Source organism: Cebus imitator, unplaced genomic scaffold (genome assembly GCF_001604975.1).
Source record: "Cebus imitator isolate Cc_AM_T3 unplaced genomic scaffold, Cebus_imitator-1.0 Scaffold81, whole genome shotgun sequence".
Taxonomy (NCBI): Eukaryota; Metazoa; Chordata; class Mammalia; order Primates; family Cebidae; genus Cebus; species Cebus imitator.
The window spans coordinates 4,483,796-4,502,707 of NW_016107396.1; the positions used below are offsets into that span (position 1 = coordinate 4,483,796).

The 18,912-nt window shown below is 33.4% G+C and overlaps 1 protein-coding gene across 1 annotated transcript in view; it reads left to right on the forward strand.

Annotated features, from left to right (window-relative positions):
- The window catches only part of PTPRK (protein tyrosine phosphatase receptor type K), a 574,079-nt gene that overhangs the window by 447,731 nt on the left and 107,436 nt on the right, over positions 1-18,912 (forward strand). Inside the window, exons 10-13 of the mRNA XM_017533300.2 lie at positions 708-817; positions 1,916-2,117; positions 5,921-6,026; positions 18,004-18,277. Of these exons, the coding sequence (XP_017388789.2) occupies positions 708-817; positions 1,916-2,117; positions 5,921-6,026; positions 18,004-18,277 (692 nt within the window). The remainder of the gene's footprint in view (positions 1-707; positions 818-1,915; positions 2,118-5,920; positions 6,027-18,003; positions 18,278-18,912) is intronic.

Consider the following 18,912-nt stretch of genomic DNA (forward strand, 5'->3'; position numbering starts at 1 on the left):
AAACAAGTCTGACATTATAAACCAGTTTGATTCTTAGCTTTGAAAAAGTGAATTTCCTGTAAAAGGCTGAAGCAGTGACATTCGAACCTATTCATCTGTAATAACTCTTTAAATACTGTAATAATAAACACTGCCTTTTTAAAAATTATAGAATATTTAATAAGTATAGCTATAAAAGTCAGGTTGGCTATTAATGGACATTTCAATTCATTGCTATGTGATTCAGCTTTCTAGACCAAAGAGTGTTAATTATTATTGTAATTCATTATTTTATCAACTTTGTTTATGGAGACTCTTCAGGGGATTAGCATAATCTTCAAAAAAATCTTTCAGGGAAATACAGCTCTGTTCTTGAAACAAATTACAAATAAGATCTTCATGTTATTAGAGGTATACAACAGAGAAAACTAGACTACCTAATTTATGCAGCTCTCTAAGGTGATAGAATATTCTTTTGAATATAAATAACTTTGCCTTTCTACATTTTCTGCTTTAGAACCTTGCTTAAATAGACTTGCTTAAATTCCCATAAATCAAAGTAAAATCAGATAACTAGTCATGTAATTTATTTTGTTTTTAAGGATACATTTTTATTTATTTTTCTTTATATTTATTTTTAATCCTATTTATCTAGCTTGTCTGATTTACTTTTTCTGTTTCTAATGTAAGCATTTTCATAACAAAAAAAAAATTCATGTGTTTTGTAGTGCCTGGTCCCGTACCAGTAAAATCTCTTCAAGGAACATCCTTTGAAAATAAGATCTTCCTGAACTGGAAAGAACCTTTGGATCCAAATGGAATCATCACTCAATATGAGGTATTGGGAGAACAAGGAAGTTAATTGAAATGTGGATTGAAGGAATAAAAGGGAGAAAAAAAGGAAAAGTTAGAGGGAAATAATGGAAAAGAAGTAAGTGAGGATTAGGGGATTAAAATCATGATTCTCCTTTGTTTTAATTTACGAATTCTTTGATTCCAAAATTAAGCATCAAAATAAATATTTTGTAGGGCATCTACAATTTTAAAATTCTTAAAGTTAATGCATGTTTTCTGTTGCTATTTTGTTGATTTAAGAAAGCAGGATAGTCCTTATCAGATTTATGATGGTTGTAGTAATAAATAATCACATGTTAAAAACCCTCATTTCCCTTTTTATAAAATTAAGAAACTCTTATTCTACTGTGATTTAGGAGAAGTCATTGAATTTCAGTTGTTTAAGACTAAGGAATAATATCCAAAAAGCAAAATAGATTACAAAGCTGACTTTTCCAGACCTTCATTTCAACTTTGAATATAAATCATTATCTTTTCAAATATGAAAAACTAAATAGAAGAAATGAAAGAATCATTTAAATTACACAAATTTAATTTGTGTAGTTCTGTTCCTACATAGTCAGCATTGATTAGAGCATAAATGCTTAAATTTCTAATGGCTATAGAGTGAATTACGGAAATGGGGTCACTAGTGCAATGTTATATCTTGCATCTGTGTTCACATATTTGAATAGTATTTACATGAAATTTGTTATGTAACTTGAACAAAGTATAGAATATGTTAATAATAAACATTTGTTAAACACTTTCTGTGTTTCATATGTGTTAAAGTTTATAGCTAGACGATTTTTTATGTATGCACAATTTATTGTGGTATTTTTATGGATAAAAGTAGATGTATATTGGTTTGGTCAGATATATATCCAGGTGTATCCGTAGATAAATAGATGATTGATTGATTGATATATAGATAGAACATCAGAATAAGAGAAATAACATTATCAACATGAGAAAGAAAATAAGAAAAAAATTACCATTGACTCCACATGGATGCCCTTGCATACTACCTTATTTAAAAGAGTTTATTTACAATTTCTTATGATGGATACCAGATATGTAATAAATGTATTTCTTAAAACAGATCAGCTATAGCAGTATAAGATCATTTGATCCTGCAGTTCCAGTGGCTGGACCTCCCCAGACTGTATCAAATTTGTGGAACAGTACACACCATGTCTTTATGCATCTCCACCCTGGAACCACGTACCAGTTTTTCATAAAGGCCAGTACAGTCAAAGGCTTCGGGCCAGCCACGGCCATCAATGTCACCACTAATATCTCAGGTATGCAAATGAATAAAGTACAAAAAGGATTGATTATGCCACTGGTTTGTAATGGCACATCCTGGAGAATCACATATAAACCAAGTGTGGTTCATCTTGCTTACTGAAGCTTTAATATAGTTATGCATAATTGAAGGAACTTTAAAGAATTATTTGAATATGCATTATATGTCCAAACCAAAACACATCTCGAATAGTCACTTTTGATTGACAGTGGTCTTAAAAAAATTATACTTTATTAGAAATCTTTCAAAATTCATTACAAATGCTAACCGATCTTATGATACTTTTGAGGAGTTGATAATTATTGTGTCAGGCCTTTACCATAAATGAATGTTATCAAAAGAATGGTAGAAGTTCCTTTCCCTAGTACTATAGTACTACACACCTTGTTTCTGTTTCTTTTTCCCTGACATTATGATAATTTTTAACAAATATGGGCTTTTCTTTCCCTCTTAGAAATCTTACATAAATACATATAAGTTTCAGAATGGGAACATGCAGGAGAATTTTAGGTTGATAAATTTTACATTCCATTGCATTCACAGTCATAGTTTGTATTTGACTGGATTTTTTACAGATCTTATTTCTCCTTCAGTCAGATCATCAGTTAAACCTGATTAAATTTTGCAAGGAATTAGCATTGTAATATGCCCTAAATCTACTAAAGTTAATATAATGTCTTTTCTTACTAAAATAAATTTATACTGTATATGTAGCTGAAGAATTAAATTTGAAACAAAAATTATTTAAAGGTCAGCCACACAATATAATAAAGCACTAATTTTGACTTTGTAAACTCTTTTTGTTGATTTGTATTCATTTTTATTGTAGTTCTACATGGCATATAGTAATGATACAGCATTAATACCCATAAAAATGTCTTTCATTTTTCTGAATCTATACCATTTGAATCAAAAGGAAGATATGTACTCTCCAAATTTGAGTCAAAAATGTTATTTGCAAATGTGTTCAATATAATACAGACTTTAAAAATTTATATCGTAAATAAAATTAGCTATTCCATTATGAGCTGTAATTCCTTGGAGTAGCATTTATCTTAATATTCCAATAAAAAGTTATTTTAAAGTATTATGTATTATATTATAAAATAATAATGTTTTAAAATTGTAATTTTCTTTCCTGAGAACAATTACAAATCATGATTTAAAATATTTATTGAATCACTTCACCAGAAAATAAGACTTTGTGATGTTTTGTGATGTACTGAGACAGGTTTTCTACCCTCTGGAATTAGCAGTAGTGCTATAATTGAGTAAGAGCTTTCAGGAGAGACAGCTACAAAATTTACATAAACTTATAAAACTGAGAACATTGAACAAAAGTAAATTTTTGAGAGCCATAAGTGTGTGTGTGTGTGTGTGTGTGTGTGTGTGTGTGTGTCAACGCTCAGATACTGTGTGTTGAACGGAAAGTATATGGAAAGAACCAGAACTTCCATCTAGTTTTTTCTTTTAATTACTTCACTTCAGTTTCACTTATATTAACCTAAGTGCAATGAGTACTTGATTGTACTTTAAAAACTTGGTTGCAATCACTTTATGTTGAGAACAATTATTAATCACATCTAAGATTAATAAAATTTATGGGTAGTGTGGTTCTCAGCATTACTTGAACTTTTCAGATAATTTATTGTTAAATTGATTCCCTGAGGCCAGTAATTACATTCCTCAGCATTTTAAAAAATAATTTAAATAACAGTGAAATCAAGTTACTGGAAACATAATGGTTAGGGGAGTTATTTATATACACACATACATACACATACACAAATGTACACACATTCAACTACATATTGTGCATGTATTGAATTAATATTTGTTGTTTCTGCTTCCTAAAAACTCTCAGATAATAATTAGTTCCTTCTAATGTCACTGCTCTTTTTCTTCCATGTGGAAGATGGAAGAAAAAAACAAATTATTGAAATATCTTTCTAACTGGTATCCCTACCTTCAGACTTACTCATCTTTACTCTTTTTACTGTTTTTTGTTTTGTTTTGTTTTTTAGTCAGAGTCCGACTCTGTCACCAGGCTGGAGTGCAGTGGCGCAATCTTGGTTCACTGCAATCTCTGCCTCCTGGGTTCAATCAATTGTCCTGCCTTAGCCTCCTGAGTAGCTGGGACTACAGGCCTGCACCACCACGCCCAGCTAATTTTTGTGTTTTTTTAAGAGAGATGTGGTTTCACTATGTTGGCCAGGATGGTCTTAATCTCCTGACCTCGTGAGCCGCCCACCTTGGCCTCCCAAAGTGGTGGGATTATAGGTGTGTGCCACCATGCCCAGCCTCTTCACTGTATTTCTATATCTATCTTTCTACCACAGATGTTTCCATCTTAAATATTTTCAAAACCTCGCATCTTATAATCAGCAGGATGAAGTCTAAGTATCCACTTGGTGTTGGCATTCAGGGTCCTTCTTTGCATGACTCCTCCCATCCTCCACTTCTCCCCAGTAACCCAAAGTTTGCAGCACAGTAAATGGCTTACAGCTGTTAAAACACACATCCTTTGATATTTTGTTCCCTTCAAATATTGTTTCCTCTCTCAGAATTCTAGTTCGTCTTTTCTTTTCCTGATGAGGTTTTATCCTTTTTTTTAATATTTGGCTTAAACATCAGTAGACGCCCCGAGCCTTCTGGTTTCATCATCCCACTGCCAATACTAATGTAAAAAGTGTGACCCCGAGACCATCGTCATCAGTATCATCTGGGAACTGTCTAGAAATGCACATTATCATGCCCCTCCCCAGACCTACTGAATCAGAAACTCTAGGGGAGAGGGGCTGTAATCTGTGTGTTAGGAAGCCCTCCAGATGCTTCTCATCTTACAAGTTTGGCAACCACTGTTTTGGCAAATGGTCTTCAGCTTTTGGCTACTAACATTTGGCTATAATTTTTTGTTTCTAAGACTCTCACTTTTCATAAAGTGTAAATTCCTACCTTTAATTCTATAAATATCAGAGACCATGCTTTGTTTTTATAGTCATAGCATTTCTCATAAAACTTGGCAGGTAGTAGTTATTCAGTAAATGTCCAACAAATGGATAGAGATAATGAACATGTCATTGAGTGTATACTCTTTAAACATCTTTCTACATGGGAGTCATCTAAAGCCATTTGAGATAACTCTTTCTCCCACTCAAGATCCCAGTCCCCAGTTAAGCATTATCAAATATTTTAAAAATTTATACATTCATTCTTTTCAAGAATCTGGCAACTAATGTCCCTGATGAACAAAATCCAAGATTTCCGTTCTTATTCACCACACTTCTTGATATGTTTCTCTTGTGACTACAGTTGTGAAAAAATTAGGATAAGAATACTGGGTCTTTCAACACCATAAAATCTTAAATGGCACTATCTCATCAGGCAGCCCTTGACCTCAGTCCCTGCTGTTCTTAGCTCCTGATCCCATATGTGACTCCATAATCACTACTGCCCAGTCTTCTCAGTTACTACCTTCCTTCCTTCCCATCATTATTCACTTGAAGGTCTCAGGAAACTAAAAGGAAAGCATCTTCACAAAATATTTGGAATATGTGTCATAAATTGCCAGATTATTATTTAAATTTCCACAACAAATCTTGGTTTTCTAGCTTTTGATGTTTTAGGTTCCCAGAGTTAAAATTCATTGGCAGATGTTATGCTATAAAACAAAGTCCATTGTAGATAATTAGGTGAATTGCTTATTTTTCCTAACTAAAGATCATCTATTCATTTTGACCTATGATATATTACTGTAAATTAATTGAACTTTTTTTTGTCTCATTAATCACTCATCAGCTCCCACTTTACCTGACTATGAAGGAATTGATGCCTCTCTCAATGAAACTGCTACCACAATAACTGTATTGTTGAGACCAGCACAAGCCAAAGGTGCTCCTATCAGGTAAGAGAAGAAAACTACAATATTTCTGCTTAATCCACAGGGATATACTTCTCGAGACACACAAGTATGCCTAAAACCAGAGGAAATAACAAACCCTATACAGATTGTACTATGTTTTTTTTTTAATATATATATGCAAACCTATGATAAAGTTTAATTTATAAATTAGGCACAGTAAGAGATTCACAACCATCAATAACTAATAATAAAATAGAACAACTATATACTGTAATAAAAGTTACATGATTGTGGTTTCTCTCTCAAAAATCATATTTTACTGTACTTACCTATTTTTGGACCAGTTAACTGTAGGTGATTAACTGTAGGTAGTCGAAACACAGGTAACTAAAACTGAGATATAAGAAACTGGGTAGGTGGGGCAGGGGGTAATTTTTCTTTTACTGTAAGAGTTAAAGAAAAAGGAGCCAGAAGGAGAAGTGTTTTCTCAAGGTTGCTTAGCAGCTAATAAAGTGGTACATTTCTAAGAGACATTCATTGGAGAATTTCTGTCAGGAAAGTTTTATTTGTGTTTAGTTTAGTTTGGTTTGGTTCGCTTTGGTTTGTTAGTTTTTCATCTCGACAAAGCCTGCAGATAACCTGTAGTTAAAAGCAAAATTCTAAGGACATTTTTGAGATGTTCATACACTAAACCATTCACCTGTCTGTGCTGTTCAACTTAAAAGCCTTGCCCTTTCCCCCTGCTGTATTACCATTTCATTTCACTTTCTCTCTTGGTATCTTTATTATAAGAGCTTTGAAGATATTTGTCAGAAATAGGATGAGAAAATAACTCCTATTCAATGTTATAAATCAGTTATGAATAATTTCATATGAATGATTGAAAAATAGGAAGCTTTGTGGAAATAAAAGCAGAATAGTTATAACACATGAACCTTGTGGGACCATTTAATTTCCGAATTGTTCCTTATCAAGTATTCCATGGTAAATATGAAAGTTCAATTTGCCATTTTCTTTATCTTTTCAATAGCAAAGTCTTTCATATTATCTAACATCTCTATCTTTCAAAAAATTGAGCCATGTTGTTTTTAGGAACTGAGTCTAATTGTTTCAACCATTTTAACTTCTGCACATTTGTAATTAGATGAATATCCAAAACTTAAAGAGGTTTCCATTTGAAACATGTCATTTTGTGGACATTTTGTTATCAAACTTTTAATGAGAAATAAATGAAGGCGCAGAAATTCATGTAGACACTTCATAATTGGGTTATACCAAGTTGTTTACATTGTCACTTAAAAATTAATGTTTGTTCTTTGTGTAAAAGGAATACATTTGACTTCATAAACACATATTAGCCATTCAAGTAACCAAAAATAATCCTATATCACTAGAAATGAGGAAGTGTTTTTTTCTTAATTTAAAAAATGTATTGGTAAAAGAATACAAGTCATAAAGGAAACTCCTGAGTCTTGTCTGGCTAAAAATTGTAAGAACACTGTACCAAAGAAAAAGAGATGGCTAAGGTTGTACTTGTAATATAAATACTTATGAAACACTGGCTACTTGAAAATTCAAAGTAAGTATATAGTGCTATTCATGAATCAATGATCTGTAGGTGAATCTGATTGCTGATCCAAAGTAGAAAAGGAAAATGCCTGCACTCAACATCTTTTTCTATTGACAAGTAATCAGGGTCATTCACATGTTCCTACCTGTGATAAAATTTACTTTTTAGGTGTTCAGTTCTGTTACTGGTGCTTAAAGCAGTTACAAGCTACTTGCATTTATAAGAGTTAGATTTTTGGGTGAATTCAGCTTTATTTTGCATAAGTTGCAAACACAGCATATTTTTATTAATTTTCCATAATTGTACTATATAACATAACTTACATTAACTCTTTATTCATTTAATCAATTTTTTCCACAAACATTCATTGATCATTTATTATGCCAGGCACTGTGTAAGGTATTGTAAATCAAACATAAAATGACCACAACAAAACACAGAACCTTTGCCCAGGTTTGTCATAAACTGTCATAGGTGCCTGCAGCCTTGTAACAAAAGTTCAAGACTTTTATTAACTCAATATATTACAGAATTTCTAGTGACCCAATTAGAAACACTCCTCTCTGCATTTGTTGGCAAGATTTTTGACCTTTTCTAGAATTGAGCCAGTAGCTGAAAACTTCAAATTATACATTGTTGGAGATTCATGATCAGAAAAATAAATTTAAATCCTGGAATATTACAAGAAGAAATAATCCAATAATAATATAAACAAATAACAGATTTTTTGGAATTTAACGTTACTATCAGAAAAAAAAATATATATATATAATACATACATATATATATATATATGTATGTTTTCTAACTGATATGCTTATCCCACTGAGTTCATCTTAAGTTTTTTGTAATGACTTGCCCAGATCACCTACAGGTGGGTGCCAGGTGGTGGGACTAAACTGGTCTAGTCAAGTAATCTGGATCCTTCAGTCAGGTAGTACTGTCTTTCTTTCTTCTGACTACATTCCTACCATCAGTCTCCTACCAGCAACTGTAGCCTTATCGTGAGGCTTATCTGATTCAGTGCCCTAATTTTTTTAAAGTGAGGATTCAATTTGATGTAATTAATTTTCCTAGCATTGAATTTATGTCTGGTATCTCAAATCTTGATTGGATTCCCATCCCTCACTTCAAATGTACTTAAGTGGAAATTTTACTTTCCACTCAATTTTTTCTTTGTTCATGTCAGTCTACCAAAATCTCTTCTCTGCTAATGCTTGATGCTATTCTACTCTGTGACCCTTCCCCCGTCACCACCTTCACCTTCTCACATAAACCAAAACTACATATTATCCAACTATCTTCTGAGAGTATCCAGAAGTTATCCTACTGGCTGTCATAGACCCTAAATTCTGGGTTCTGTCCTTGCCTAATTATAGCATTATTAGCCTCTGCCATTTTGCATTTCACCATCTATTCATCCCACCTCCAATGGAAATATGTATTCTTTCTGCCTGGTCTTCCTTGTATCATACAAACTCCAGTTCTACAATCCTCTGTCATAGCAACTAGGAATCTTGTTATACAGAGTTTACATGTTTAGTTTTATTAGGAATGCTAAAATTGCCAATGGTTTCTATAAATTTTTTGATTCAATAACATTCTGTATGTGCCAGGAGCTGAGCGGCATACTTGAAATAGAAATCTACATAAGTCGATTAGGATGTGCACCCATGCGAGCAGTAGAGTCCTAAATTAATGACTGGTAACAATGCTGTATGATAAGTGCAATGATAGCAGCTAGAAAATGTGCTAAAGCTGAATTTGTAAGGAGAGGTAGAAATGAGCATGGCCAAGGGTTACTTTCACTAGACAGGGGAAGTTGCTCAGAAGAGAAGGGACACGGGGCCTTTCAAATGATTGCAATGCAAATGATGGGCTATGTGACATACAATGGTGCATTTACAAATTGCAAATAGCTTAGCTTCTTAAGAGTGAAGGGTCTGTTGGAGAATTGACAGCAGCTGAAATTGGAATGATGAACAGGGAGCAAAGGGAGAGGCAGTTTAGTGCCAGCCCCAAAACTGAAGGTGGGCATAGAAGGACTGTGAGCAGAAATTACCATGAGCAGTTTAACATTTTTAGAAAGATCACTTTGTTAGAAACACAGAGAATGGACTGGGGATAATCCAGAAGGCTGAAGTAGTCCACGTGAGAAGTGCTTAGGGCCATATTATGAAAGTAGCAATGGAAATTCAGGCAAGGCTCTGCCTCCTACATAAGGTTTTAGATCAGTAGGATGTGTAAAGCTTAGTGGGAAGAGAGTTTGAGTGGAGACTTTAGGTGAGAGAAGATGGTGGCTTTTATTTTTGAAGTGGTAGCAGAGCAAAAAGACATCTCAAAATTCAAGGTTTTGTTTTTTGAGGTTATTAAATGATAGCAAATATTTCTAGTATTGTTACCCAAATCAAAAAAAGTAATGTTGTATCTATGAAAAGAGGAGTTATTTTGTATATTTTGCCTACCTCACCAATATTTTTACCAAGTTTTAATCTCTAAGCGATCGTGGTGTTTACATAAGAAGTAATGACCACAGTGAAAAATCCCATTCTGCATAATGCAGTGCTAAGTTTCACCAATCACGTTGTCCTTCTGTTACCCATTACTGCTTCCCTATGCTAATGTAGAACATGTGCGATACAGTGCTGGCAAGTGTGGTTCTTTGACAAAACTAATTTTTGATTTTATAATCATTCTAAAAACTGAACATTGTTGCCTGACTTAAGTAGAACTTTGAATCTCCTTACCAACTTTTTGAGATCTATCAGTACAACTGTCATCACTTGACAATCATTACTGTGATTCAAAATGAATATTTTCTACATTTAGAATCAATTCCCTAGAATACATAATTCCTTTTCTTTTTTTTTTTTGTAAAAGATTTCTTTATAAATGAATTAAAATTCTAACCTGAGGAAATATAATTACAAATTATAATGCATAGAATGTCCCATTTATTAGAAGATTGACACAATGTAGCTGTGTTTTGAAAGAATGAGAATAACAGCAGCATATTGTAAAAACACAAAATAGTTCCTCTGTAGTGAGGCTGTTTATTATAAAGTTAATAAATGAATATGTATTTTATTTCAGCATTTTCCAAATAGAAATTGTACCCATTTTCAGCTGCAGGAAGCTACCCATTCTAGGGTTACTTTGTTTTGTGGAGAACATCTAATTTGCATTTCAAAACATTAAGCACCAAATATTTAGTTTGATAATTAAAATATAGTCATGAAATAAAGTCAAAACCACCATGACTTCCACAGTTAAATTAAGAAAAGAAATTGATGTTCTAAGTACACCGATAGCTTAACAGGCAAAGGTATGTTAGGGTTGTATGTGTTCCTTGGGTCACTTGGTTACATATATACAGCTTTAAAATTTGGGGCTGCTATCCTTATCCACCTGCAGAATAGTCTGTTTCATCACATAAGTTTAAAGATACCAAATAGTTCTGATTTTTTTTAACCATTATCCTGACCTAGAGTGTACTTTATTCCAAATAAAACTGTCTTGAAATTTAACCAGAGATGAAAATAATCTTTTTGCCCTATTTTATGGGCATAAAGGTCGTATGGTCCAAGTTAGATCAAATAGATGTTACTTTAATTTTATTTTTATTCTCTAGAATCATAGTAGGTAGAATTGGCAGAATTTTTCTAACAGAAAATAGGAGGAGGTATGCCCTTCTTGTTAAATCTTCTTTCCGGCCTCTAGATTACCATAGTCCCAGCCCACAGCTTGATTGTGACCTCATGAGAAGCCCGGAGCCAGAGCCATCTTAGCCTAGCTACTCTGGAATTCCTGACCCACTGAAGCTGTGAAATAATAAATGATTGTTGCTTTGAGCTACAGAATTTTAGAGTAATATGTTGTGCAGGAGAAGGTAATACATGTACCTATGTAGTGTAAATCTTCTCTTTCTTCAGATTTCTGCCCAATGACTACTTTATCGTAGGGATTTCTTGACCAACCCATATGAAATAGCACTCTGCATTCTCATCATTCCCTATTTCCCTCTGCCTGCTTTAACTTTCTTTAGAGCACTTACCCCTTCTTGATGTGTGTTGGTTTTCTGAATTTATTTTATTTGTATTTATATTTACTAGAATGTAAACTTCATGAGAGCAGAGACTTTCACTACTATTTTCATTATTTTAACTTCAGTACTTAAAATAATGTTATGCATGACATGTAACAGATACTCAATAAACATTTGGTGAACAAATGAACTGGAGCTAAAAATATAATAGCCACATTCTGTAGTAAACTTATAATCTGCTAAAGAAAGACATATACCTGAAAAATTATTTATAACAGTATAATATCAAATATTATTTATAATGTACCATGTTGGTACCTGTAACGTGCCATGGTCATATACTGATGTATCATATAAGCAATAAATATTATAAGACAGCAATGCTGGGCCTTTGTTTTTCAACCCCAGAGTTTTCGAGGATACCACTATAGTTATGGTCAGTGGATCTTTGACATTATAATTGTTGTCAGTGGGTGAAGAACTGTATTAAACATATGTTCCTGTGATTATGACTCTACTGCAATGTCATCCTTCAATCATCTTCACCTCAAAAATTACTCCATTGTCTTTAGAAGACAGATTTCTGAAGAATGAGATAGCTCAAAAAGGCTTCATGGCAGAAGTAGAAAACCTAGACAAGAAAGAAAGAAATTCTTGACTGTATGTTTAGTATATTTGGGTAAAAATGATCATACCAACTTCAAATGGAAAATAAATATCAGGAGATAAAATAAGAATGGAGATGTAAGCTAAGGAATGTGATCATTTATCAACCCCAGTGTAAAAACTTTGACTTATGAAGGAATGGAAGAAATCAGGATAGAGAGAAATAGTATATTAAAAGGCATTATTAAGAAAAATCATAGGGAGATAGAACCTGGTTAAAGATAGGAATTATTACAGTTAATTCCAGGATTTTGAGCTGTGTTCATTTGGTAACTATTAGTTCCTTTTACAGGGAGGTTAGTCATGAGAGAACTGGCTTATGTGTTTCAGGAGTGTAAAGGTAAAGAACAGGCTTGGAAAGATAACCAGGGGCGATAATTAAATCTTTACCCCCTGGAGAACTAAAATATTGGCAGTACAAGCAGCTATGGCTTTGGGACATTGGGAAGATTGTTTATAGATAAATAGTAAAATATTGGAGCTAGAGAATTTCTCCTAAAACCTTATGAAGACATTTTAGATTAAATTTAAGGTTGTTTATATACCACTGTATAACTTGTTATTTTGCTGTCACCAAGAAGTTGTGCAAGCTAAAACTATAACCATGTTCACAAAGTATTTACTTAGCAATGGATTTTAAAAAAAATCTATGGCAGGCTATTATAGGTAATTTTGGGTTCAGCCCCAACCTTTTTAAGCATTGAATTAAGAATACTATCTACCTTATGCATCACATAGTTTCTTTTTAAGTTAATGGCAAGATCCCCTTATGCATTTTTTTACAGTCTTACAACTAAGGGAAAATTATATGATGAGAAGACATTATTTGGTCTCTCTAAAAACAAAAACGTGACTGCATACCAATGTTTAATTAAATTAGATTACAAATGATCCTCAACTTTTGGTGGTTCACCCTATATGTTTTTAAAATGATAGTTCGAAACCATTGAAATTTGAATGTACTTCAAATTTTGAATATTGATATTATCCTGTGATAGCTATATGTAATACATGAGATATTAAACACTTTATTATAAAATAGGTTTTGTATTAGCTGATTTTGCCGACTATAAGCTAAATTAAGTGTTCTGGCACATTTATGGTAGGCTAGGCTAAGCGATAATGTTCAGTAGGTTGTGTATTATATGAATTTCAATTTACAATATTTTCAACTTTAATGGGTTTATTGGGACATAACCCCATCATAAGTCTAGAAACATCCATATAATATGAAATATGTCATTTTAATTTTTAAAAAAAATAAGAAAGTCACATTTTGTATATTGAATGAAGATTCATGATACCAATATATTGATTTAACCTACTTACAGAAATATTTTTGAAGTTTATTAAAAGGAATGGGGAATATGTGAAATATGGATAGAGTGATTAAAAACATTAAGATTACTTTGGGATTTTTTAATTACTAAAGTACTGAGCTCACATAATATTTAGATCTAGCTAGAGTGTAGTATCATTAGGTAATTAGATAACCAGAAGAATGAAGGAAGCACAAGCCCATTTCATGTAATTAGTCAACTCACTTATAATGTAATTTCTCATTTCTTATTTCTGTCCTTTAATTAATTTGTATTGATAAATAAGACAATAACAAGGACAGAAACATTTAAAAAGTGGAAATGTGGTTAGAGAACAACCTCTCAGATTGAACAATGAAGGAAAGGTAGTTTCTTTTAAACATGGATTATCTTATGACTTTTTGTTATTTTTATAGTTGCTTTTCACTAAATGTAAATGTTTCTTAAAGACTCACCACGATTACACTTGATCTCTGTATTAGTTCTACAAATGCCTCTTTAGTGCACATGAAAAAAGGCAGAAATAGATGCACAAAGTGAGGCATCTGGAAAGATACTGACTAAAGACTGAGCCCAACTAAGGAGAGTAAAATGCCACTAGAGGATTTTGAGCGATACCCAGTACAAGGAAAAATAGTTTTCATATTTTCACCATCCTGAAAAGGTAGCATGCAGTGGAGGTCCTGAAAGGAAGGATAGCAATACAGCAGACAGGTGTGTATCAAGATTATAAACTGAAAGGGGTATTTCTGGGTGATGTTTATTACTAGTAGTACAATTTCAGTTTGGTTTGGGTGTAAAAGCAAAAGGGAATATGAGAGATGACCTTAAAAGACTCTGAAGATCTACTGGGTAGCTGTCTGAGTCACTTTAAATGCTTACAACGGACAGTCACAGGTTCCTAAGTGGACAAAGTTTAAAAGAAAGTATATATTTTAGTTTTGTTGTTGTTTTAAACTGTATCAAACTTGAGAGGGGCAGAAAGCATTCTAACAATGGTAAAACACTAGAAATTTCAATAAAGAAAAATGAATATAAGGTCCATGAAAGCTGGGGCTTTTTTTTTAACCTTTCTATCCTTAGAGCCTGCATAATAGCTCTTAAGTATATAATTGTTGAATAAAAATGAATGAATGGATACAGTGTCACAGGAAGAAAGACAATTGGGAAAATTCTTACTGTTTTTTTCAGTTGAAAAATGTACTTTAATGGAGAAAGAAAAAGAATATCTTGGATATGTCCTAAGCAAAAATATCAAGAGAAAAGGCAAAAGCAATGTATTTATTTCACAAACACTTACATAAATGCACATTATCCTATTTGAAACCACATATTCAAGCTTGAATAACGTGTTTAAGTATGGTTTCAAATAGGATAATGGACATTTAAGTAAGTATAATATGTGAAAATATAAGGGCTATTGTTTCAGCTTTTGGAGTTAAGCATATTTGAGGTTAAATAATATCTAGAAACTGAAGTGAATGTTATTTCATGAAGACATTTCTCCAGGTATGGGTGGTGAGTGGGAGGAGTTTAGAGGGTGGTGATCAGGCTATCTCCAACTAGCTTTCCATCTAATGTCACTCATTGCACAAAGACTGTTGTAGAAAGTATGCTTGGAAACCACTTCTCAGAAGTCTTTTTGTGTCTTAGTCTGCTCAGGCTGCTATTACAAAATACTAGGTGGCTTAAACAAGAAATATTTCTCACAGCTCTGGACCCTGGGAATCCCAAGATCCAGGTTCTCTCAAATTTGGTTCTTGGTGAGGGCCCCTCATCTAAACTTAATTATTTTCCATAGGCCCTATCTTCAAAAAGTATCACATTGAAAATTCAGGTTTTAATGTGAATTTTGGGGGGGACACAAATATTCAGTTGGTAACACTATAGTATAAAATAGAGAAAGAACAAAGTGAGGCTCCTGGTGTAAGTTTTAATGGGAGCTCAATTTCTCTTTGCCTCGGTTTCAATAGTAACAAAAATGTAATACTTCATTTCTGCAATAACCATTCAAAGAATAAATGAATAATATTGGTAAAGAAAAGATATATAAGATTAAAGTGCATGGCACTGTAATTTATATTTGTATATATGTGGAAATAGTCTTCTTATTCTTTATGAAACAAGCATGTCACTTGTATTTATTGCATTATGTATAACATTGAAATAATTTATCTTTCATTTAATTGGGACTAGGGCCAAATCTGAATGTTCAACCAAGGTGTAAGTTTTTTTTTTTTCCTGTGGGACCATACTTAAAGTTCTTTCCCAAGGAGGCTTTTGCACCTTTTCTTCCTTCACTCTTCTCCCACACTGGCAATTTACTTTACTCCTAATAGATCTGGATAGACAAGCTGTCTTGCATGAAGTATCCTTAATTCGTAATGTAGAATCTCTGTCAATGTAATAGAATTAGTTAAGATTGAATGTTCACTAGATTTTCTGTTTTTTTCTAGAGGTATGGGATAACTAATGAGAAATCTATTTTTAAGGATTAGATTCATGATTAACAAGGATAGGTAATTATCATTATTAATCTTTAGAGCAAGGATATAAGGTTACATTTGTTTGGAGAGCATGTACGAGAGAGTTTATATGCATATGTGAATGTATCCACAGGACATGCAAATGTATAATATACAAATATGAACTATAAATTTAAAATAAAACATAGCATATGTCAGCTATGATCATTCTCTTCTTTCTCCAGGGCTATGCTTATGTATTTTCTGTATCTTAAAATTGACAAATGCCTGCTCCATGGATGCCTCAGAGAACATGCATCTTGTCAGTAGCATTCTTAGAAGCTTAGCAACCCAACTTGGCAAAGGTATAGGGTATGATGCAGCACACATAATTTGAAATAACATAGACTTCTGCCTTGCTTGCTCAAATTTCAATTTCTGACATTAATACAACTTCTGTTCTCTCTTTAGAGGAAAGGAGATGAATACCAACCTACCAATTTATTAGCAATATTTTAATGGAAAATGGGAGCTTGAATAATTAGGAAGAAAAGAAAATCTTTAATTTATCAATTAAATTATATTTCTTTCTTTTGATGTCCTATTGTTTAATCTGTGAAGATCTTTTAATTCGTAGGTATAAAAGTTTATATCAAATTGGAATTTCATACCAGAGTCCAAACTGTTTTAATTTTCATAGGCGCATGTTCAGTGTATCTCTCTATCAATCTCAATCTCTCTTTCTCCCTCTCTCCCTCACCCTCTCCTCCCCATTCCCCTCTACTTATCCACTTCTTTTCTTTTTCATGGAAGTCTTTTAAAGAATATATTCTATTCCTCCTGGAGATTCATTGAATATCAACATGCAGCCCTACACACAATTTATGTTCAACTTACATAAGATATTACATATATTTTTCCAGAATTTTTAGGAATTTTAAAACATTTTAAAATATATTCATAATATATAAAATACATTATAATAATAGTATCAGCTTTTCGGGTAATATGTTATCTGAAAAAATTTTGACCTAAAGAATTTTCTACTAAGGAAGAATATTATTAATATACCAGTTTCAGGAGTTGTTAAAAAAATATTATTAGAGATCAGGGAGATCTTTATTTTATATTTGCCTTTCTCTTGTTTTTCTTTCTTTTTTTTTCTCTTCTCTGTAAAGTAATTGCAATTATAGAAAAGTTTTAAGACTTAAAGATATCAGAAGGTTTAGGTTAGAGCTTTAATAGGCCAAATGCCATCTGTTTCTACAATTTGTAACATTTTATTATTAACAACTCCAGAAGAAGGAGGCGGTCTATTTCGGTTGTGAGGACAGATTTCTGTCCATCTGTGCCCGTATTGCCGCATGTCACTTGTATTTTAGATCTACATAGCTCTGAGCCAACATAGATGCCGTGGCAAGGTCAAGAGGTGGAGAAGCCTGTCAGTACATTCTGTCTCTAAGGCTGTGACAACCACAAATGGGTGCTTCTAGCACCGCCCTGAGGCAGTCATTCTGTTAGATCTTGGAGCTGGACTTTCCATAATATCATTTCCAGGGAAAATGTTAACTTTAAACATTTAAAAATATCAGACAAAGAACTGAATCTATGATATGTCTCTGGTTAATGTCAGAATCCTTATTAAGGTGTGGCTTATTCCTCAACATTAAAGAAAGTTGAAAGCCCTAAAGTGATTGTTCTTACTTTTTTTCAGTTTCCTTGTAACTATAGTGATGTTAGGGAGAGCAGCATCTATGTGAAAATTCTATTTTATTGCGAAATAGCTGAAACCAAGAGTGTAGCTGGTTAAGACTGACTTTAAAATATTTTTAAATGTGGCGTGTCAATATTCAACCCCTTAAACTCCTTGTTCCTTTGGAAAAAAAAAAAAAAGTATCTCAAATCTCTAAATGTGTGTGTATATGTGTGGTTTTTTTTTTTCTTTTCCCCAAAGTGCTTATCAGATTGTTGTGGAAGAGCTGCACCCACACCGAACCAAGAGAGAAGCTGGAGCCATGGAATGCTACCAGGTTCCTGTCACATACCAAAATGCCATGAGTGGAGGTGCACCCTATTACTTTGCTGCAGAGCTGCCCCCGGGAAACCTGCCTGAGCCTGCCCCATTCACTGTGGGTGACAATAGGACCTACCAAGGCTTTTGGAACCCTCCTTTGGCTCCACGAAAAGGATACAACATCTATTTCCAGGCGATGAGCAGTGTGGAGAAGGTGAGCTTCCTCCAATATTTGCTTTTTCCCTGCTTTGACAACAAGCTGGAGTCAAATTTTTATAAATACTCAGTAGCATCTGTTAAGGAAAAAACAAAAAGACAGAAAGAAAGAAAGAAAGAAAAAGAAAATTGACGTGTAGCGGGTGTTCTGTTCTCAACAGTGTGCACAGTTTTAGGCCTACTGTAGGGCTGAGGCCACACGCCAGGTCCATTTCACAGGGTTCCTGTTTCCTAGTAACTGTTTCTACTTGAGCCTTCCTCTGGAAAACCCACAACAGCAACTGAGAGTAAAAGGATTTGAAAAGGTGGGTGTGCGGCTGCCGGGACTCCACCCCCAGTAATGCTCAGGCATTGTTCTGTCTTCCTTGTTCAGTGGTGGCACACTTCAAGAGATTAAATTTGCTGCAGGATAAACAGAATGCATGTTCCACAGCAGGCTAATAAACCCTTATAAACTTTTCAGGATTTTCAAGTCAAATGGTAAATAACAAGTAACAATCCTCTGATTACAAAGTAATAGGGCACCTGTGGTATATCTGACAGAACCTAAACAAAAGACAGCCTGGTGATGACTGGCTGCTGAGCCATTTCAGAAGGCTGCTTTCTGTTTCCCTAGTTGCCCCTCCTTTTCCC